The 22,796-nt window shown below is 41.4% G+C and overlaps 1 protein-coding gene across 1 annotated transcript in view; it reads left to right on the top strand.

The window, feature by feature from the left end:
• ITPRID1 (ITPR interacting domain containing 1) overlaps nt 1–21,962 on the top strand; it is a 92,618-nt gene extending 70,656 nt beyond the window's left edge. The window contains 6 exon segments of the mRNA XM_073008996.1: nt 7,957–8,039; nt 8,468–9,772; nt 17,810–17,937; nt 18,676–18,787; nt 19,254–19,379; nt 19,381–21,962. Coding sequence (XP_072865097.1) covers nt 7,957–8,039; nt 8,468–9,772; nt 17,810–17,937; nt 18,676–18,787; nt 19,254–19,379; nt 19,381–19,569 — 1,943 coding nt within the window. The 3' untranslated portion in view covers nt 19,570–21,962.
• The last annotated feature ends 834 nt before the right edge of the window (nt 21,963–22,796 follow it).

The raw sequence follows: 22,796 nt of genomic DNA, 5'->3' as shown, positions 1-22,796 counted from the left end.
CCTTAGGCTGTGTGTATGGAAGTGAAATCTAGAAGTAGGAAAAGAGCGCAGTCCCCCTCCTTTCCGTGTTGGCCAGACCATGATCCCTACTACTGAAGCCCAGCTGGGTGACAGTTTTACAGCAAGCATTAAGTAAGAGCCTATTCAAAAGTACAAGACACAAACAGCCTGAAAAGCCTGCCCTGTGAGGGCTGATATAAAAGGTGTGGGGAGATTTTTATTTCTATTTATTTATTTGTTTGAGATGGAGTCTCCCTCTGTCACCAGTCTGGAGTGCTGTGGCGCGATCTTGGCTCACTGCAACCTCCGACTCCCTGGTTCAAGCGATTCTCGTGCCTCAGCCTACCAAGTAACTGGGATTACAGGCGGGGCGCCACCATGCCCAGCTAATTTTTATATTTTTAGTAGAGACGGGGTTTCACCATGTTGGCTAGGATGGTCTCTATCTTCTGACCTCGTGATCCGCCTGCCTCCACCTCCCAAAGTGCTGGGATTACAGGCGTGAGCCATTGTGACCGGCAGGGTCTGGGGAGATTTACGCTGAGGAGAAAGGCCTGGAGAGTCCAAGTGAGCTGTCTTTGGGAAAGGAGTTTGACACGTTCTGCACTACTCCAAGGAACAGAGCTATGACCGACAAATGTAAAATGCTAAGGTAGCGGTGGCCAATACAAAGACAAATTTCCTAAAATGTATGATGCGCTCTGACCAGATAGGAGTCATTGCTTGTCACCAAAAGTAAGCACTAGCTAAACAACCATCTATAAGGAATGTTCTGGAAGGGAGGTGGCACCATCCTGTCTTCCAACCTGGGGAACATAGAGAGATTTTGTTTGTTCTACGAAACATTGAAAATTAATTTTGTAAAATGCCTTCAAAGGAACAACTGCTCTCTGGTCCAAACAATTCACACTACCGCCTATTGTCCTGAAGCCTAGCTGCTCCACATACTTACGCCACCTGCCCAGCTCCTAAAAGCATCGGTTTTGGCCTAATCTCTAATGTCCATTCCAACTCTAGGCTAACTTGCTTGGTGACTGAGCTTCACCACAGAGCTGTCACAGAATTTTGTGCCATTGGAGGACAGAAGAGATAGGAACTTGACAATGAAATAGATAAAGTAGAATTGATTGATGAAGACAGTTAACTTCAAACAGTCTGAGGTTGAAACATTTCTCTTGCTCTACACAACTTTATCCCACTTCACACCCTGTCACCTCTTTGCTTTTTCTCCCTCTTCCTACGTATCTTTCAATTTCCTAGCTTCTATCAACTCAGACTATTTTAAACATGAACTTTCCACCTAGAATTCAGAAGCTTTTGTTACCAGCCCAGCCCAGAAAAGCAGGTTGACTTTTCTTACTAATTTTAGCCGTTCCAAAGGTCCTTTGGCAGGGACCAGGGTCTTCCACTCCGTGGTTGGTGTAATACTGCCATCTGGTGATTATTCCATCAAAGTGCCTGAGGCATCTGTCTCCTAGGCAGAAATGTTTCCCAATTCACAAGTCAGTAGAGTAGTCCTGTCCCAAGCAGGGTCCGCCTAATTGGGAAGGTAAAATTTATCTCCACGAAGACAGTTGTGTGCTGAAAAAGGTAATTTTTAATTAATATTAATATTAACCATGATTATTAGTAATGATATGAAGATTGAGTTATAATAGATATTAATGATGTCCTGCAGCAAAAATTTACATATAACATTATGTAGCCTATATATTATTAGAAATATATTATTGGATATTATCCTGATTGCAACCCCACAAATAACATGATATTACCATAGTCATTATTTTCCCTATGAGGAGACAGACTCAGAGAGAGTAAGTGACAAGCTCCAGATCACACAGCCTCTAAGTAAGAGAGTCAGAATCGGACCCCAGTAGAGCAGGCTTCGACTTTTCTAGATGACTCAGCATGGAGCCTAACTAGATTTCAATAGCATTCAGTGTACAGAGGTGGACCCCTTGAGCTATGGGATAGGCAGGATGGGGGAACCAGCAGTCTAAGGAGGCATGAAAAAAAATGTGCAGGACTTGGTGGTGGTGAAGGATTCCATTTACACAACTATTTTGGAACAGGATTCAGCCAGCAAAAGAACGCTTAGGTGATAAGATCTAGCTGGAGGGAAAGGACTGGTAGGTGCCAGGTGGGAGGTCAAGGCCCCACTGGAGCGGAGTAAGGAAGAACTGTGGCTCCTTCAGCATATTGAGTGCCTAGGGAAAATATCACTAGGGGTAATGAGACGTCTCAAGTTCCCCCAGTCTTGGCTTAGCTAGCTGAAGGAACTGGGTGGGGTTGGCCAGGCGTGCTGGTACCACTTCTATTACTCTTGCCAGATGCCATATTGCCTTCCCCAAAGGCAATGTATTACATATTAGGTGTGATATATTGTATTACATATTAGGTGTGAGGGTGTGGGAGTGATAAATGATGTACATTTGTATTTGTCTGTTTGTTTAATAATCCATCATGGCCATTCTGAGCTAGGTGATTTCTCATCCTTTGTCTCATTTAATGTCTACGACCCTAAGGGAATATTTAGATTTTGGAAATCCTATATCTAGATGCACATAGTCTAGTTGTTGAAAAGGTACTCTATACGGAGAAAGGATTTTTAGCCTCTTGAAGAAACTAAACCATCAGTAACCTGGCCCACATTTTGCTTGGTGAATCTCTCAAAATGATTGAGATGCATGCATTTCACTTCTAAAACAAACACAAGATAAATAAGCCTATTCACCTGGGAGAACTATGCCCAATTCCACCATTTGATCTCATCATCTAAGTGAGGTTCTCAATGTCTGATTTTTTACTGCTTAAGTGAGTTTCAGAGATTGGTTTGTTTTTTGTGCTTTACACAAGTACAGTTAATGAAAGGCAACAGTTATATCACAAGTATACCTCTTTTGGAGGAAATTACTCTTTCTACCTTTTAGGGACCCTTTGTTTGTGGTTGTTTGTTTTCATTTGGACCAGTGTATTAGGCCATTCTTATGTTGCTATGAAGAAATACCTGAGACTGGGTAATTTATATATATATTTGTAAAAGAGGTTTAAATGAGAACACATGGACACAGGGAGGGGAACACCACACATTGAGGCTTGTCAAGGGAGGGCGGGGGTCAGGGGAGAGCAACAGGAAAAATACCTAATGCATTGTAGGTTTAATACCTAGGTGATTGGTCGATATGTGCAGCAAACCACCATGGCACACGTTTACATATGTAACAAACCTGCACATCCTGCACATGTACCCTGGAACTTAAAATAATTTTTTAAAAAAGAAAAGAGGTTTAATTAACTCACAGTTCTACATGGCTGGAGAGGCCTCAGGAAACTTACAATCATGGCAGAAGGCACCTCTTCACAGGGCAGCAGGAGAGAGAATGAGAGCCAGCAGGGGAAATGCCAGATACTTATAAAACCATCAGATCTCATGAGAACTCACTCACTGTCACAAGAACAGCATGGGTGGGGGAACCGCCCCCATAATTCAATTACCTCCCACCAGGTCCTTCTCATGACATGTGAGGATTATGTCAACTACAATTCAAGATGAGATTTGGGTGGGGACACAGCTATACCATATCAACCAGATTGGTATAAACCAGCCAGCACATGGACAAATGGGCTCTAACATATCACTCTGTCCTAGTGTTCTAACATAAAATTTCATCCATGCATTGTAAGAGGGAGAATAGCAACCATTGCATATGAAGCTTATATTCAAGAATAGTAACTGCTTAGAAATTTTTTGAAAATTTGAAATAACAATAATGATATATGGAAAGTGCTTCACAGTTTGTTGTGCAAATCTTGCATCAAAAAGTATAGAAACAGCTAGAGGTTCCAAAGTCTGTCTTGTCCATCTTTCACCAAGGTTCAACCTCTTCTGCTGAGTATCTTTGGTTCCCCTAATGCCTCTATAGTCTGGGAGTGGGAATGAGGAGTGTAAGTTAGTCCTGTCTCATGCTGTCCTATCCCATACTCTGTCTACTGCAGAGGCCTCTGGAGTACTAACAGGCTGTGGGCCCAGAAGCACATAAAGGGAGCGTTTAACAGGAAGTTTGTGTGGAAAATTCTTCAGGATGGGCTGCCCACTCAACAGGTTATTAAGCAGAGGGGCTCCCATCAAAGTGTGCAGGGCCATTTGCATAGTACTGAAAAAACACTTAAAGTTCTGCATTGAGCTTTTGAAAGGTTACTACAAGAATCATCATGAATTTCGTACCCACAGTTGATATAAGGAGGAAAACGGGTGGTATTTTTGCTAATCCTAAAGGAAACTGAAAAGTTTTAATATGGATTGAACTAATTATAACAACGGCAGTGAAGTCTTAAATATTACACTAGTAAATTTCTTATAATAAATATATAGTGAGAATATGCTATTTCCTCTGACAACAGTGAACAGCTGTTCTATTACTCCGGTTAAAGGCTCTGTAAAAGTCGCACATCAGAGTTAAAGGAAAATCTCTCAGGCAGCACCTTTTCTACACACTATTCAGTTTTATAGTAACAGGTGTTTATGTTTGTAGACTCTTCTAGGTCTTTGTTATAAATCCCACACAACATTGTTAATTTTTTTGTTTAAATAGCCAATTATCTTTTTTAAGATGTAGATAATAAATAAATAAAATATTCAATGCTTACCCACATGATTTTTTTCTTTCAATACCCTAAAGATGTTACTCAACTGTCTTCTTACTTGGATTATTTCCAAGGAGAAATCTGCCATCCTTATCTTTTTTAACTCTATATTTAATGTTCCTTTTCTCTGGTTGATTTTAAGGATTTTTATAAAAAGTCATTGGTGTTGGGTAATTTTTCTTTCTTTTGTTTTTGTTTTTCTGTTTGTTTGTGTTTTTGAGACAGAGACTTGCTCTGTCACCCAAGCTGGAGTGGAGTGACACAATCTCAGCTTACTGCAACCTCCACCTCCCGGGTTCAAGCGATTCTCTTGCCTCAGCCTCCCAAGTAGCTGGGATTACAGGCATGTGCCACCATGCCGGCTAATTTTTGTATTTTTAGTAGAGACGGGGTTTCACCACGTTGGCCAGGCTGACCTTGAACTCCTGACCTCAGGTCATCTGCCTGCCTCGGCCTCCCGAAGTGCTGAGATTACAAGAGTGAGCCACTGCACCTGGCTAGTAATTTGATTTTTATGTGCTTTAGTGTAGTTTTCTTCATATTTCTGGTGCTTGGAGTTAGTTGGACTTTGTGAAACAAACTTTTCTTTGAAATATTTCTTCAAAGGCTCCCCCTCCTCTTTGGGGTTTTTCAATTACCTATACCTGAGGCTACTTGGACTTGTCTCATCGCTTGCTGATGTATTTTCGTTTTAAAAATTATTTTCTTTTTCTAAATCTCTATGTTTCATTTGGGATAGCTTCTTACGACCATGTCTTCATGTCACTAATCTTTTCTTCTGCAATCTCTAATCTGCTACATATATCCATTATAAGTTTTACTGGAGACTTTGTTGTTTTCATCTCTAGAAGTTCAATTTGGGTTTTTTTTTAAATATCTTGCATATCTCCACTTAACATAGGTCATCTTTCTCTAGCTTCTTGAACATATGGGATATAGTTTTAATAAATGTTTTAATACTCTTTCTCAATTGATAATTCTAAGATCTGCATTAGTAATAGGGTGGTTTCAATTGATTGATTTTTTCTCCTCATAATGGATCATATGTTCCAGCTTCTTTGCACACTTGATATTTTTTAATATATGCCAGACATTTGGATATTGCCATACAGGTAAAATATGTTAGACCATATAGGTGGTAGATAGTACTATATTCCCATAAATATTCTTTTGCTTATATCTTGGACACAGTTAAGTTACTTGGAAACAGTTTAATTCTTTCAGGTCTTGCTTTTAAGGCTCGTTGGGTGGGACCAGAGCAGTGGTCATTCTAAGGCTAATTATTTCTTACTCCTGAAGCAAAACACTTCTGAGTATTCTACCCCTCAATGTCCTGTGAAATAGGAGGTTTTGCGTCTGGCTGGTGGGCGCATTCCCTATTCCAGGCTCTGGATGAGTACTGGGCAGTGTTTCCCCTGATCCTTTCTGATGGTTCTCTTCCCAGCGTTTGGTGGTTTTTCACATGCATGAGCTCATCAGTACTCAGCTGAATACTCAAGGGAGACTCTCTTAGAGTTCTCTCTGTGTGCAGCTTCTTCTTCTCCTCTATGTGCCATTTGAACTCTAGCTGGCTCAGTCTTTTTGGACTCCTAGCTCTGTTTCCTCAGCTTCATATGTCTGCCAGGCTCAGCCTGGGTTCCCCCTTCTCATGCCAAGAGCTGTAAACTCTCTCAAAGCACTAAGCTGGGTAACAATAGGGTTTACATCACATCACTTATTCCTGTTTCTCAAGGACTGCTGTCTATAACTGTCTGAAGTCCACTGTCTTGAAAACAATTTTTTTTTTTAACATATCTTGTCTAGTTTTTCAGTTGGTTCGGGCAGGAGGAAAAATCTAGTCCCTATTACTACAGCTTTCCAGAAGCAGGAGTCTCATTTAGATCTATGACTTGCAAATATTTTCTATTTTTTTTTACCCTTAACTATGTAACAAGAGGCAATGGCGAGGCCAAAGATAAGCATTCTCAAAATTTTGCTCAAAGTTTCTCAATCTCTCTAGGATTGAGCTATTTTAAAATGTATGCCCTCTGATTTTTAGCTTTTAGTTAGGTTTGAGGCTGAATTAAAGAATATGGAGTTTATAATGTTTAATTATACAAAATTGAGCTGTTATTTTCTCTTGACTTTGGCCTCAGGCTGAGCTAGCTGGGGTTTGGGCTGGGTCGACCACCTGTGGGACTGTCTCCACTTGCTGTCTTTGCTCAGACACATGGACCGTTAAGGATCTTGGGGATTGTTGCCCAAAGGGAGAAGAATGATGCTGCTCTTGTGAGTGGAACTGTCCTTCAAGGTGAGGTCCAGCAGAGATCTAAGCAGAGGCTAGGATCATTTCCCTCCCTTGAACTCTTCTTCAGCGGTTGTTCAAGCAAAGGCAAATCCCCTATTTATCACTTAGGTACCAAATACTCAAGCATTATATCTAAGGACAATGAACTGTTTCCTTTTCATTCACTTCCCAAACACATAACCAATCTTCTCCTAGGACAGACAAGGCTCCTCCCTCTGCTCCTTGTATTCTGAGGAGGCCACCTTGCAACCCCCCTCCTCCTGAGAGACTACCTATTAGAGCCTATACTGTGTTATAACTGAAAGCATTTCTCATTAAAGAAGAGAAAAAAAAATTCCATAATTTAATCTTTAGCATGGAGACACTCTGGTAGCCAGCTGTTTCCCCCACAATATGTAACTTAATATTTACGTAAGAATCTGCAGATAGATTTAACATTTCATGGATGCTCCTGTTTACAAAGTCATAACCTGCCCACATGTGACTTTGCCCTTTCTCTGCATGTCCCAGCCTCTCCTGGTGACAAGAGCAGTGATCTAAAACACGAGCACAAACTTGTAGTCATAGAAATAGTACAGCTGCAGCTAGCAAAGGGTCCTTATCCAAATTTTAGTAAAAAGAACAAGAATATATATATACACACACACAAATATATAAAATGTGGTCTTTTATTATTTTATTAGTATGGCATTTAAGGCATATGTGTTTCCTTCTGGATTTTCTTTCCCTTAGTAAAGATTCATCTCACAACCATATTGTTATTTGGTTTTGAGAGACATTAGTTTCTCTTCCTTCGTTTCATGTTTTATTCTTTGTATCAGGAAACCAGTGATGCAATTTTATGTGAGCTCTCTGACAATTGAGAAAAATACATCCTTGGAATTCCCTCATTTGTTTTTTCTTCCACACAGTGGGCATTTCTGCAGGATCCATGGTGTGTCAGGCACCTAGAGGGGTTGATCCCAGTCCTGCTGGCCGCATGTTTTCCCTTTAATAACCTAAAGACCTTTTTCCTTCTGCAGGTGCCAGGGTGGACAGAGCAAATAGCTGCCAGTCTGACAGCAGTGGGTTCCTGGAGGAGCCACTGGAACCGCTGCCCCTCCAGGTAGGAGGGTTTGGAACAGGGCCATGTTGCTCATCCCTCACATCCCACTTCAGCCCTATCAACCAGGCTGCCACCCAAACCTCACTCACAGCTAACTCAGAAAGAGGGGTGTTTTAAATCAAGCCACAGTTGGAAAGCCTGAGAAGGCACAAACCACCTGCACCCAAGGGGCAGGGGAAGATGGAGTCATATTAGACAAGGTGCCAGAAAGTGTGGCCTTCCTTTCCTTTTGATTTTCTAAGCGAGGAAGCTGAGCCCCCTAGAGAAGAGGACCTTGGTAAAGTGATAAACAGATGCAAAACCTAATGTTGCAACCCTTATCTCCTGACTCCTAAGTCAATGGCAATGACAAGAAGAAAATCTCACCTTAAACCTGTTGCCTCCTCCACTTCCTGACCTGTTTCCCTTTGTCCTGGTTTCCTCTACAGATGCCTTCCTTGCCAAGCAGCCAGAGTCCTGCTAAGAATGGAGGTAGAAAACCAAGAGATCAGAGTCACAGCATAGGATCATCCCAGGACTGTCAACTAGAGTCAGATGGGCCAGATTCCAAGAGTAGGGCAAGTGCATCTTTTTCAAGCCAAGACACGAGTGCCTTGGAAGAAAAGGCCTCAGCATCTGTGGTGGAGGAAGAGTTTCTGCTTGAGGCCATGGAGGAGCCACCAGAGCTGTATATCCCAGACATGGCCTGTGCCAAGACCACCATGAGGGGAGAACACCCAAGGAAAGACAGCCATCTGTGGCAGCTTCTGCCAATGTCCCACAATGAATATGAGGTTACTGGATCCACAGCCACTTCCAAATATGATCATCCTCTGGGGTTTATGATAACCCACATCACAGAAATGCAGGACAGTTTTCTGAGGCCTGAGGGGGCTGGCGAAGTGCAAAGCCACCACTATGAGTCTCAGAGATCACCTGGAAATGATCATACTCAAGACAAGTTCCTTCATGTTGACTCTGAGGCCCCAAGAGAAGAGGAAAGCAGTGGACTCTGTCCTGACACCAACCACAGCTTACTGGCACCAGAAAGCTCATCACAGTGTATCCCCAAGCACAGTGAAATCATACCTTATGCAACTGACCTTGCTCAAAAATCTGAAAAGCCCATTCTCCACCTCCATAAACTGCCTGGAGATCCTGCCCAGGTGAAGTCAAGGTCTTGTACTTTGGGTCAGATACTACCTAGGCCAGAAGCTGAGATGGAAAACCTTCCTCTAAATACTGGCAGCTCCAGGTCTGTAATGACCCAGATGTCCTCCAACCTGGTGTCAACTGCTCAGGGTGCTGTGTCCTTGGGGACTTGTCCCAGAGGAACATCTTTAGAATGCACTATGTGTGATCCTGTTACCACAACAGAACCAAGACTGGGGACAGAAGCAAGACAGTACAATGATGCTTCCATTCAGACTTTTGTATGTGAGCCCAGGCCCTGGCATTTCTGTTCAGTTCCAAGCAACAAGGCCTTGACACATGGGCCCCAGCCCCTTACCAAATCCGTCTCTCTAGACTCAGGCTTCCCTAGTATCTGCCCATTGGGCACCTGCCATGCTATACCCGCCCACTGCTGCATCTGCTGTCATCACCACTCCCACTGCCACTGGAAGAGGCAAAGCCCTGGCCTTGAACCTTCAGTCTGCAGGCACTCCCTCTGCTCACTCACTGGTCACCGGGAAGCCCAGTTCATGACGACTTTGAAAGCCCTTCAGGACACTACAGTGAGGGAGCTATGTTCCGTAAGTGTTCACCCTTGCAAAGATGGAAAGGCAAATGCACCCATGATAAACACCTCAGGGATAATGTTCGTACTTCCTTGCTGAATGCAAGATCTCAGGGCAAATGTTTCTATTTTAAATCATGAATAACATTTGTAGAGTACTTTATTGTTTATGATACAGTAACACACATTTCTTCTTGATACTTCCAATCAATCACCTTTAGAAATAAGCAAAGCAAATTTTATTATTAATCTTCATTTTACAGGCAGGAAAACTGAGGAGTAGAACCATACATTCATATGTCTAAGGTTATAAGCATTAACACATCTGTAACTCATCTCCAGTTCTAGCTGAGAAGTTCTGTGTCTTAAATTTGTTTAGCTGTATAATCTTGCACAAGCCATTTAATATTTTTGTAAAATATTTTGTAAAAATATTTTTTTTTCTTTTTTCTTTTCTTTTCTTTTTTTTTTTTTTTTTTTTTTTTGAGACGGAGTCTCGCTCTGTCGCCCAGGCTGGAGTGCAGTGGCCGGATCTCAGCTCACTGCAAGCTCCGCCTCCCGGGTTCACGCCATTCTCCTGCCTCAGCCTCCCGAGTAGCTGGGACTACAGGCGCCCGCCACCTCGCCCGGCTAGTTTTTTGTGTTTTTTAGTAGAGACGGGGTTTCACCCTGTTAGCCAGGATGGTCTTGATCTCCTGACCTCATGATCCGCCCGTCTCGGCCTCTCAAAGTGCTGGGATTACAGGCTTGAGCCACCGCGCCCGGCCCAAAATATTTTTGTAAAACTGACACAGGATGGTTTTAGGATTAAATAAGATGAACCCTGTAAACCACTCAGCTCAGCATGTGGCACATGGAAAGCTCTAGGTAATGTTAATTGTGTGGGTATGTTACTCTTATAATCAATTTTTGTGACTGTTTTGCATTGTTCAGGTCTTGAACTTAGAGCTTCTCATGTCAAATAGAGAGGCTTTTGGTCACCTTTGCTGAATCTATTGAAAGGTGGACCCTACGGTTACTGAGGACTAAATGGCTCCAGCCTTCTCTAGCCCTTGATTCATCAGTAAGTGTTTAATGAGCCCTTCCAGTTTCTCCTTTTTAGCAAGTTTTCAAGGCAAGAGATGATCTAGGCTTTCAAGGTCAGCCATTGATTAAAAAATTAAGACTATTGCACATAAAACCACTTGTATAGTGAGTTGAAAAGGTGAGGGGGCTCGCACAGAGAACGTAGGTAGAACAGGGTGAAGTGGAACCATGATTTACTGAGCGCCTACTGTTTGGTGCCTGCAGTTACCTTGCCATTCTCTTAATTCCACAAATATTCAGTGAGTGCCTATGCTGACCATTTTCCATTATGTCATTTAATCTTCATTTTAATCCATTCCATAAATATTTGTTGGGCTCCTAATATATGCCAGGTCCTTCTTCTTTTACAGACAAGAAAACTAGAACTGAGAGAGTTTAAATAATTATCTCAATGCCTCCTAATGAATAAGTGGGAAGTCCAAATTCAAATTCAATTTGAGTAACAGTAAATTGCTTGACACTACAGTCCAAGCAAAGAAGTGACTTTAAAATATCTAAATCTATATAAGTGTAAAATTAACATTACAAAGTGATTATTTGAAAGATAAAACAAATTACTACTTGGCCTTTCAACGTATGAAAATTGCCTTACATAAATGTGATATAAAGAAAGTGATTATAGGAAAGTTTAAATAATTTATCAGATCATTTTTTAATTGCAAGACTCCCAGGCATTTGGAATATTTTTATATGAACCTAATATTAGTCAGAGTTGAACAGGTAAGAGAAAGCTTCATTTAGGCATAGTGCTCAGTACTAGATATATTCTCCAAAAGTTCACTGGAAGAAAAGAACAAAACCTAATGTATGCTGTGTCCTTCTTGAGTATCAAAAGACCTTGGTTCAAGTCCTGGATAACAGTAGGGTCGTCATCACCATAACTATCACCATCACCACCCACCACCACCATCATCATTATTATCGTCATTATTTACATCATTTGTTGAGGGGATTTTAAATTCCCTAAGTAAGTGATTTTCAACTGGGGATAATTTCTCACCCCTGAACTGCCAGATGACATTTCACGATGTTTTGAAACATTTTTAGTTGCCACAATGGGAGGCGGGTGGTTGCAACTGGCAACGAGCGGGTAGAGGCCAGGAATGCTGAAAAACATCCTAAAATACACAGAACAGCCACCACAACAATGAATTCTTTGGCCCAAAATGTCAATAGTGTCAAGGCTGTAAAACTGAGCTCTAAGAGAATAAACATTTACTCGATCACATAGTTTGTAAGGGAAAAATGTTAGGATGAAAGATAGCTGGAGAAGGTGACATTTTGAGAGGCCATATGGGGAAAAATATTAAATCCTAGAATTAGGTACTCCAGTTTCCACAAAGAAAGACTAGTTGTTGGTCTAACATAGGAATGCATATCCTGAAGAAAGATTATTTTTCTAATTTACATTTAAGACAAGCATTACAAAGATTTTAAGTCATATTTAGTTTTATATTTTGTTAAAAATAACAAAATTGTGTTCAAAACTCCAGAAGAAATGGTTCTTCTAGACATATCCAATTTCATTCTTTTAGTGTAAATGCTATAGATGTTTATTCCACAATAAGATATTATCTAAATTTTGTTTACATCACCACTCTTAAAAACAATATAAATAATTTATTGATTGTGTTCAGAAGACAAATAACAAACATATATTCATAGACTAAGAAGTGAGACATCTATTGCATCAAATTGTCTTTGGGATGTACTATCACTTAATTTATTCCTTAGTATTATAATTAGGTATCTATGGCAACAGCTGTATCTTGAACAATAAAAGCTATATCTTGAAAAAAGAAAAATGGCTAACACAGCCTCCCATGACACAAACTGAAAACACGACCTACCTAATGAGGTTCTTTCATATAGCTGGGGTGCCTGGGACAAATCAGTGCAAATAAAAGAGGTACCAGGGTTGAGAGTGGCTCAAAAGTGGTTCTGACTACAGGTGCCAGAGGGTGTGTAATCTATCAGGCAAACCACAGCATCCAGAGACCATGACTGGTCAGTAGCACAGCCCAGTAAGACCATTAGTGTAAAAGGTTTGAGAGTCTGTGAGGTATTGGGGGTGTCCTGATGAATTTGCAGAAGCACGGTTCTGGGGATTGAAAGTGCGAGTGGGCATCTAGCACCTCTGAGCAGATTCGCAGGTAGAAGGATTGCAGCTTCTCAGAGGAAGGTAGGCTGGAAAGAGTAAGAGGTGGCCCTGGGGAAACAGGCACAGGAAGCTACAGCCAGATTCATCATGGTAAGGACATTATTTAGAATAGGAGCAGAAGATTAAACTTGGGCCAGCTCCAGGGTGACCAAGTGTGGACCCAGGTCTTCTTATTCCTCCTGCCTAGTGTCAAAAGAGGGCTTTGGGTGTAAGTAGCCCCAGCTGTGTGGAGAGATTTGGCAGCTGGAAATAGATGTTCCTCCTGATTTGACACTTTGGCATATCAACACTTCTGCAGAAAACAGGGAGGTTTTGTGGCCCATTATGCTCAGTAACTATCCTCAGACGTGGGTAGATTTTAAACAAGTAGGAGTTTGAATGGGTGTGAGGGCCACCATCCAAAGGCTTCTAATGCCTTGTCTCCTATTGCGTTCACCTTCTTTCCTCTTAGAATTTGCAATTATACAAAAAAAGGTACTTTTATATCCAGTTGATTTGGCATCATACACCTGCTGAAATGGATGCTATATAAGGTTTTACCAGATGACAATAAATTTCCCTTTATTTACATCCAAAGAAACAGAAAAATACACTCAAAGGAAACAATTCAAACATACATGCGTATACGTGTGCACATTTATACTTCTATGCAGGCATCCATATGTGCACAGACACATGTGCTGGAAAGCAAGTAGAAATAGGGGATTGCATTCCTCCATAAGAGGAGACCACTTAAAGACATTTAAAGCACAAAGAGAACAAGATATTGCATGCAGCAGCATCTACTATGAGTGAGCCTGGGTTTGTAAGGCCTGAAAAATGTTCCGAAGAAAATTGGCTTTAAATTAGATGCCAAGTGCTAGACATGGCTAGAAAATTTATTTATGAAAATATTAACAGGAAATAGCTCTTGAACCAAGTGAAGATTATAAGCAGAGATGGACATCTCTTAGAAGACAATGGGAGGCCAGGCATGTTGGCTCACACCTGTAATCCCAACACTTTGGGGGACTGAGGTGGGTGGATCACCCGAGGTTAGGACTTCAAGAACAGCCTAGTCAACATGGCAAACACCATCTCCATTAAAAATACACACACACACACAAAAATAGCTGGGTGTGGTGGTGTGTGCCTATAATCCCAGCTACTCAGAAGGCTGAGGCAAGAGAATTACTTGAACCCATGAGGCAGAGGCTGCAGTGAGGCAAGATCATGCCACTGCACTCCAGCCTGGGCAACAGAGTGAGTCTCCTTCTCCAAAGAAAAAAAAAAAAAAAAAAGAATGAAGAAGACAACAATGGGAGTTCTGAGCAGATGTTGAAACTAAGAGCAATTTTACGTAAAGGACTTGAAGACTCAAAAACATCCTTATCTTACCCCCCTAATATAGCAATAGCAATATATAACACTGCAGAGAAACATTTGACTAATTGATAAATGCCATTTTTCTGGCCTCTTTGGGTTTTCTAGGGTAATGATTTGTTGATGTTGATATAATTAAATTTTCATATATAAGTGAGTTCTTTGCAATAATTTGTTAATTTAAAAAAATGGTTTTTTGGTATAACTAAATTGTTATATATAGGTAAATTCTTCAGGATAATTTGTTAATTTTAAAAAGTGTTAATTCAAAAAAAATTCCAGAAAATAAAATGAGATCTATCAGAAAAAAGATTTCTGAATTTTAGAAGTACTTCCATATGTTTATGGTTTAGTTTTAGAGAAAAATAAAGGTATACAAATAAGGAAAAGTAATATGAGCATATTGGAAGTGAAAATTCATTGTCTTTTGGTGATGGTGCTCTTACCATTGAAGTTAAAGTTTGTTTCAATGGGTTTGGGTCAGTAGAGCAGAACTTGCATTTGGCATTTAGGTTATAATCAAGCCTTTATATTGTAAGAAAAAGAAGAAAGAAGAAGAAGGAGGAGGAGGAGGAAGAGGAGGAGGAGGAGGAGGGGGAGGAAACATTCAAAACATTCTGTTTTTGAGGAGTTTTATTTATTTATTTTTCTTACCTACAGTTTTCTTTATTATGAAATCATTTCTATACTTATTCTAGGGCTAAAATGTTTTTTTCGATATTTCCAAATGACCAGAAGATGGCACCGTTTCAGAATCTTCCGCATCCCTCCCTTCTCAGAGAACAAACACTCCATCAGTTATTCCCAAACCCAAGCACCCCAATCTTACGCCTTTCAATCACAAAAGGCTGCCCCAAAATAACTAGATGAGCGTAAAATTCAGTGTTTATGATGTTCAGCCTATTTGAGCACCACACTTCCATGACCCTGGCGTCACTGTCCCTAGAACTTTGAAGTGAGTTTGAACCAGTTGGGAAGTCTTGGTTACCTGATAGGAAGCTACTAGAACCACTCAAACAGCCTGCCGCTAAGGAACAAGCAACTTATCCTTGTGTTCAACTATACTGTGGTCCCTGCTGTGACTCAGATCTTAGAAGAAAAGAAATGAACCAAGAGACTTGGGTTTGAAATCTAAGTGCTACTTTTTGACCACAGACAAGTTAACTAGCCATTCTATGTCAGAACATGTATCTATAACAGATGCCCTTCGTGGTCTCCAAGATCTTTTCTGGTCTTAAGAGCCATAATCTAGCATTCCTGCCAACATCAGTATCGCTTCAGAGATCCCCTAACTGGTTCAAATTCACTCACATTGATGCAAGAGTAATTGGGGAGCTTTACTATGCAAAATATGTTATTCAGTATAAAAATTAGAGGATAGAATCAAAACCAAACTCCCAAAACAAAATATGGAGAGTTTTCAATATAAAAACATTACTCTTAGGAAAGTATTTTCATTATGACAATTCTGGTAAAAAATAGCCATCAGGCTGCCAGGACGTTGGCCATGTGGTTTAGAGAGGAAAGGTAAGAAATCTGGGACTTCCTAGAAACAGGGCTAGAGGAGTCCACCTAGCTGTAAGGTTGGTCTCCATGGAAGGAGGAAGAAGAGAAGGTTAAAAAGAGCCAGGATGCAAAATCAGTTTCCTTTAAAGAACATCACAGAAGCCCCACAGCATGTTCTCTGTTCCCATCTCATTGGCCATTGTCTCTGCAAGGAGTGCTGGGAAATACATATTTTTTTAGCTAGACACATGGCTGCCTCTAAAGTATTCTTGTTAACAAGAATAAAGGGAAAGATTGTGAGTAGTCAACTAGCAGCCTCTGCTGAGCTGATTTTAGGAAGGGGTCCAAGCCTGTGGGTCAGACAGAGATGGCTTTAGGGCCCAACAAGCATTAATATTACTCAAATTCAGATGGTTAGTGGCCCTGGAGTTCTGGGTCATGGATTTCAAAGCATGATCCAACCCAGGATGCAAAACAAAGTGGATAGCTGGTAAGAACTCAGCAAGTCATCAGAGTGCCAGCAAATGGACTGGGCTTGGAGGTGCCAAAGGTAAATAGCTTTAGTTAAAGCCATGAAAACAGATTGTGTTCAGTAACTACTGACAGTAGGGGAAAGAGCTGAGCTGCACTTCAATTTGTGCAGAGGTGATTTGGGTATTCTAAAGAGAGAATAAGGGAGGGTGGAGAGCAGGGACTCAGTAGAGCCAGAAAAGTGAAAAATCACAAAGAATTGGTCCATGTCAATGCCATTAGACCAGCTGTGTTTGTGAACCAGCAGTAACTGAAGTTAGGATTCTGCCCTCCAAGAGACTGGGGACAGAGGCCCAAACCTTCCAGATGATTACATTTCAAAGGAATAGCTCTCAGGTCCTTGAGAGAGATGCTTGTGAGTTGTAAGAAATACATATTTACAATTATAATCAACTTTTAATAAATTCTCTCAGAAAGGGCCTATGTCAGGAGTTGGCAAAAGCAAACAGTAAATTTTCCTGGCAGCCTTCAGATTTCTCAGACAGCCTTTTTCATGGGGAATGGGGAGGCTGAAGTCATCCCAGGGACACAGCCCTGGTCTGCTGGAGCCAGACTGGAGGGTGGTCAAGTCTGTTAGTGGAGAGTTCCGAAGTTCTCAGGGGCTGCAGGAATATATTTAAATTAGAAAACCAAGGCAAAAGCACAGCCTGAGAGAGAAAGTCAGATTTAAAGGATGACTACATCGGCAGCAATGGGAAGGATTAAAAGGGTAGACGGAGTTCAATTCTAGACTCCAACTCCTGGAGATGACAGGATGCCCAACCTTTGCCTGCCTTCCTCAGGGTGGGCTTGTTCGGTGGATGAAGCTGATCCTCCTGGAGATGACAGGATGCCCAACCTTTGCCTGCCTTCCTCAGGGTGGGCTTGTTCGGTGGATGAAGCTGATCCTGCAGATTCCAACATCCAGGACTGTGACTAAGCAGGACTAAGACTAATAAAAATTATTCTAAGCAGATTTTCTTTAATCAAACACATACCAGCTGAACAGATGTGTTCAATGTTATTGATACTCAGAGTGAGGCAGTAGCCAGCACCAAAGTTAAACAAGATTAAACAGACTCAACTTCTCACAAACCCTTATGCTGGCCCTTCCCCTCCTCTCTTCTACCTACATCCTTGCATCCCTACATCACCTAGGCCTCCAGAATGCCTTCCAGCCTCTGGGACATAACGATTGTCACCCAAAGGCCACCCAACAACAGCTGCCCTTCTGTCCCAGATGAGCACTGTCACTAGTTGTTTTGTGAACCCAAATATTGGGCTTTTCCTATTCCCTTCCCCTTAAATTAGCAGTAGGGCCTGTTTGCAAAAAAAGTGAGCTCAAATGGGAAGACAGTCTCCACTATGGTGAGCTCTTGCAGAAGATCGGAAAGGACTTTCTTCTCAGTTCTTTCTCATTGTTCTCAGTGCACAGTCCATGAGATGGAAGCCATGAAGACGATATGCCAGAGTTTCCGGGAGTATTTAGAGGAAATTGAACAGCACCTTATGGGACAGCAGGCCCTCTTTTCCAGGGACATGTCAGAGGAGGAAAGGTAATTACCTAAGGGAGCCATAAAAGTAAGTACCAGCCCACACACCTGGAGCAAGGAAGGTAATCAGGGCAGGACAGATGAGCACCCTGGAGCAGAGCTAATGAGAAACCGGCCAGCTTTTCCTTTGCTTTCATGGTCTTGTTCTTGCTTTCTCTGTGGGAGTCTGTGAGAGCCATTTGCTAGATAGCAATACTTATTCTTTAAGTCAAGGGCTATTGAGAAGGTCAAAAGGCAGGCAGTCAGGGACATTGCCAGCAGGATGTCTTTAATCAATGGGATGGGGCTCGTGCAAATGCAAATGTGAGGAGTTATAAGAGTTTTGAAAATCTGCATTATTTTCACATAGATTGAAAACACGTCCCAAAAGTAGATTCGTCATTCATTGCCTGGGGCTGGGGATGGAAATCGGGTTTAACTGTAAAGGGAGGGGCATACAGGTTCTTCTTGGGGAAAGAGAAGTGTTTTAAAACTGGATAGTGGCGATGATTACACAGTTTGGTAAATTTATTAAAAATTATTAAATTGTGCTTTTAAAACAAGAGAACTATGTTATACTGCAATAGAGTTTATTTTTTTTTTAAAGAAGACAACCTTAGTTATGTCTGCAATGGACACAAATAAAGATGACATTCTCTTTTAAGAAACTGCAAAGGAAGAACCTATATTATGAGGAGATAATGGAAGAGTGCACCTGGGAAGAATTGTTAAATTTGGTTGTTTTCTATTATTTACTTGCAGGAAGGAGGCCGAGCAACTGCAAACATTACGTGAGGCCCTGAGGCAGCAGGTGGCAGAGTTGGAATTTCAGTTAGGAGACCGGGCTCAGCAAATCAGAGAAGGGATTTTACTGGTATGGGTGATGGGGTGTGGAGTTTGACTGTATCCAGCCTACCACAGGAGAGGTGCCTTAAATGAGAAACCCGATTGTGCAATCATTTCAGAATCTAGGTTTACATGCCAACGCCTTCATTTTAAGTATACAGAGAAGTACTTTGGTTTGCTCAAGGGTCCACAGCCAGCTGATGGTGATTCTGCATCAGAATTCCATTCACCTGTCGTGCCAATCTTCCCCCTGCCCTGTGCATCATACAGAAGTCTTATTAGCCCATTTTCCAAATAAGAATAAGAATCACAGGCAAGTGAAGCTCATCTTTGGGGCCAATATAAGCTAAGTCACTATCAGAATCTGCTGCTGGCTCGAAGAGCCCATTCTAGAGAATTGACCACCTCATAATGCCTAGCTCACAAGTTTAAGTAAGCTGTTTGGTGCCAATGGGATGTGCTGTTTACTCTTTTCCCTCTTGTTTTCCTTTTAGCAGCTGGAGGTTCTCACAGCAGAGCCACCTGAACACTACTCAAATCTGCATCAATATAACTGGATAGAAGAAAGCAATGGCCAGACTTCATCTTCTAAAATTCACCCAGGCATGGTCCCAAGGACTGACTGTCTTTCCTCTCAGTGATGGCCAGCAGGCTCCCTGTTCAGGTGGGACCCAGTTGGCTGCCTTCACTCCACCCACCTTGGAGAACAGCACCAGGATGTCTCCTTCATCATCAGCTTGTGCAAAGTTAGGTCCAACCCCTTTGTCAAATTGTCCTGTTGGAGAAAAGGATACAGATGTCTTCCTCTAGATCAGAGCAGGTTTGATAACCTTCATACAAAATGTAAAGGTCCAGAACAGATGTAGCAAGGACATTTCAATTTTCCCCAGGGAGAAGGGTCTGCCAACGCATTGTCAGCTATAGCTTTCATATTCTACCCTATGGTTAAACCCAAGAGGAGTTTAGAATACTTTAATATTCATTCAATATAGAATAACTGATCACCTAGTCTGTGCCTGGCACAGAGTATGCAGCAGTGACTAAGTAGTATACGGTCTCTGCCCTGCTGGAATTTACAGTGTGGTGGGGGAGATAGAATTGCAAATAAAAAGTATCTGAGATAGACCTTAGTCAATGTAGACGTTTATTTTGCCAAGGTTAAGGATATACACCCAGAAGACAGGTCTGTGCCTTTCTCCAAAGATGATTTTGAGGACTTCAGCATTTAGCAGGGAAAGAGCGGCTAATGGGGAAAGAGGAAGACATTTTTAAAAGGTGTGGGTACATAAGAGACAAACAGTCGCCTTCTTTTGGGTCTGATCAACTTTTCTCTATGCGAGAGGGGGAAGAGGAACAGTCACTTATGCATTCATCTAGCTCAGAGGATCTGCGATTTTACAGAAGGTAAAATAAACATAGGGCAGGGGAAGCAATCAGATATGCATTTGTCTCGGGGGAGCAGAGGGATGGCTTTGAGTCCTATTCTTTGTCCTGCACTTGTGAAGAGAAGCTATCAGTGTACTTTGTCAGGTTAAAATTCAACAGAACTGTTTTAGACTAAAGATTTTAGGGCCCACAAGGAATTTCCCAGTGGGCAAATTGTGAGGGAGGTATGTAGCTTTTTAAAAAATCTTTGTAGCTATCTCATTTAGAAATGAAATGGGAGGCAGGTTGCCTGATGCAGCTCCCAGCTTGACTTTTCCCTTTTACTTCATAATTTTGGGGTCCTGAGGTTTATTTTCCTTTCACAGAATATAACATGTACATACATTTATTATTAAAAACTCTGAAGGAAATAACAAGGTTTTATGAAAGACAACACAGAAGGGAGCCCCATTTAGATTAATGTTCAGACAGCCCTGGTTGAGGAAGTAACAACAGAAGAAGGAAGGAGGATCCAGGCCTCAGAGTTACCAGACTGTCCAAAACCCTCCAGTAAGGCAGCCGGTGGGAGTACCGATGAAGCACCTACTGTGTGCAGACCACTTTTCTAGTGCTGGAGACAGTCATAAATAAGACAAATGGACTTTCTACTCAGAAAGAGTTGGATGATGCAGGGGCCTTTGAAAACAGTATGCTGAGAATAGATAGGACTCAAGGACAGTATCTCCAACTGAACTTTTAATGAACTCCTGTAGGCGCCAAGAAGGCGGGTAGATAAGAAAGAATATAGAAACAAGGTACTGAGTAGAAGGTTACATGTGGGAAAAGAAAGTTTGTTTTGCATTGCATTCTTTCTGCTGACCTGAGGTTTATGGAGTATAAATAAAGTGAGGCGGAGGCTCTGAGCGCGGCCGCCATGTTCTCTGTGTGTCTTTGTCTTTGTGTGTGTTCTTTCATTCTCCACCACCCCCGGTGCGGCCCCCAACAAGTGGCGCAGCGAGCAGGGTCAGCACGGGTGAGTAGGGGAGAACAAGAAGGGGAACCCCCTAGGAGCGGGTAAGGCTCAGATATTGTTAAGGGGAACCTTCTTAAGCTTTCATTGTGGGAATTCCATCTCTCTGGCCTCAGAATATTTATGGCTGTTTCAAGGACTGTTGCTGTCTATGGGAGTAGAAGTGAAAGAAAAAGACTTTGAAGCGATTGTTTGCCCATGTTGAATAACATTGTTACTGGTTTCAGTATCAGACTAAAGTGCAGCTGAATCGGAAAAAATGGTTACAGGTAGTAAAAGCTTTGCTTAGAGCTCTCCAGTTAGGGGATATTATGCCTCTAAAATTGTAGACCTTGTGTAACTCTATCACTCAGACATTAGAGTTACTTGAGACTGATTCGGAGTGTGGTAATGTAGCCACAGGAGGAAAGGTATCTGAGGATTTGGAAAAATAAAATAAAATAAAATAAAATAAATCTGAAATGGAGCCCATTTGTGCCAGGGTAGCAAAAGGGGGAGAAGAGAAAAAGCCAGCTCTTCCTTCTTTTAAGGGAAATTCTGACATGCAGTGTATTATGGAAATGCTTCAACAAATATTACAGATACATTCTTCTAATTCACCTTTGTGAGCTTTCCCTGTTTCTTTTCCTTCCGCCCTGTTAAAAGAGAATTTTCCAGTGCCTCCAACCCCCGGGCTTCCTTATCTTTACCTTTGTTTGGCAAAGTTTTCTCAGTGCCTTGCCCGCCATTGGGGGAGGGAGAAAAGGAAAAGATTAAAAAAAAAAAAAAAAAAAAAAAATTTTAAGGAGCTGGATCTGTTTCCAATTATTTGTGCTTCTTTTGCTCCTAATGCTTAGTTTTCAAATGGTGGCAATAATGTCCAATTTAATGCCTTACAAATTAAATTTTTAAAAAGAAATGAAAGCTGCCATTTCTAACTATGAATCCCTATCCTTGGTCTTCTTGATATTTTTTCATCAGAAAATTTGATAATTTCTATAGACTGGAAGACTTTGGGGAAGGCTTTTCTTGATCGTTCTCAGTGGTTACAATTGCACAGCTGGTAAATGAACAAGGCGCATGTACAGGCTAGAAAAAATGTTATGTGTGATCCCCCAGGAGCCACTGAGGAACAACTCACAGGCACGGGCCAATATGCTACTCTTAGTGCTCAGGCTGGTCTAGAAGATGTTGCCCTTACTCAAATCAAGACTTTGTTTTTAAGGGCCTAAAATAAGGTAGAGATAACAGGAAAATCTTCCCTTTCCTCTGTGAAGATTTTACGGGGCACAAATGAACAATATTCAGATTTCGTAGCCCGTCTTCAGGATGCTGTCTTGAAAATTGTGGGTGCTGACCTTGCTTCAAAAATTTTGTTACAAACGTTGTCTTTTAAAAATGCTTATGCTGACTATCAAAAATTGTTAAAATCATTAAAGGCCAATGGGGCCAATTTAGACAAATATATTAAAACTTGTGTTAGTGTTGGAGGGGCTATTTATAATGCTCAATTATTTGCTGGAGCTTTGTCTAAAGCCTTAAAAGGAAATAACAAGCAAGGTGTTTGCTTCCAGTGTGGTAAACCTAGACATTTCAAAAAAGAATGTCATAAAAATTGAACACTTTTATCCCTCAAGGCAGAAAGCTGCCTTCAGAGGTGTAC

Source organism: Chlorocebus sabaeus, chromosome 21 (genome assembly GCF_047675955.1).
Source record: "Chlorocebus sabaeus isolate Y175 chromosome 21, mChlSab1.0.hap1, whole genome shotgun sequence".
Lineage (NCBI taxonomy): Eukaryota > Metazoa > Chordata > Mammalia > Primates > Cercopithecidae > Chlorocebus > Chlorocebus sabaeus.
This window is presented reverse-complemented; position numbering and strand designations above follow the sequence as displayed.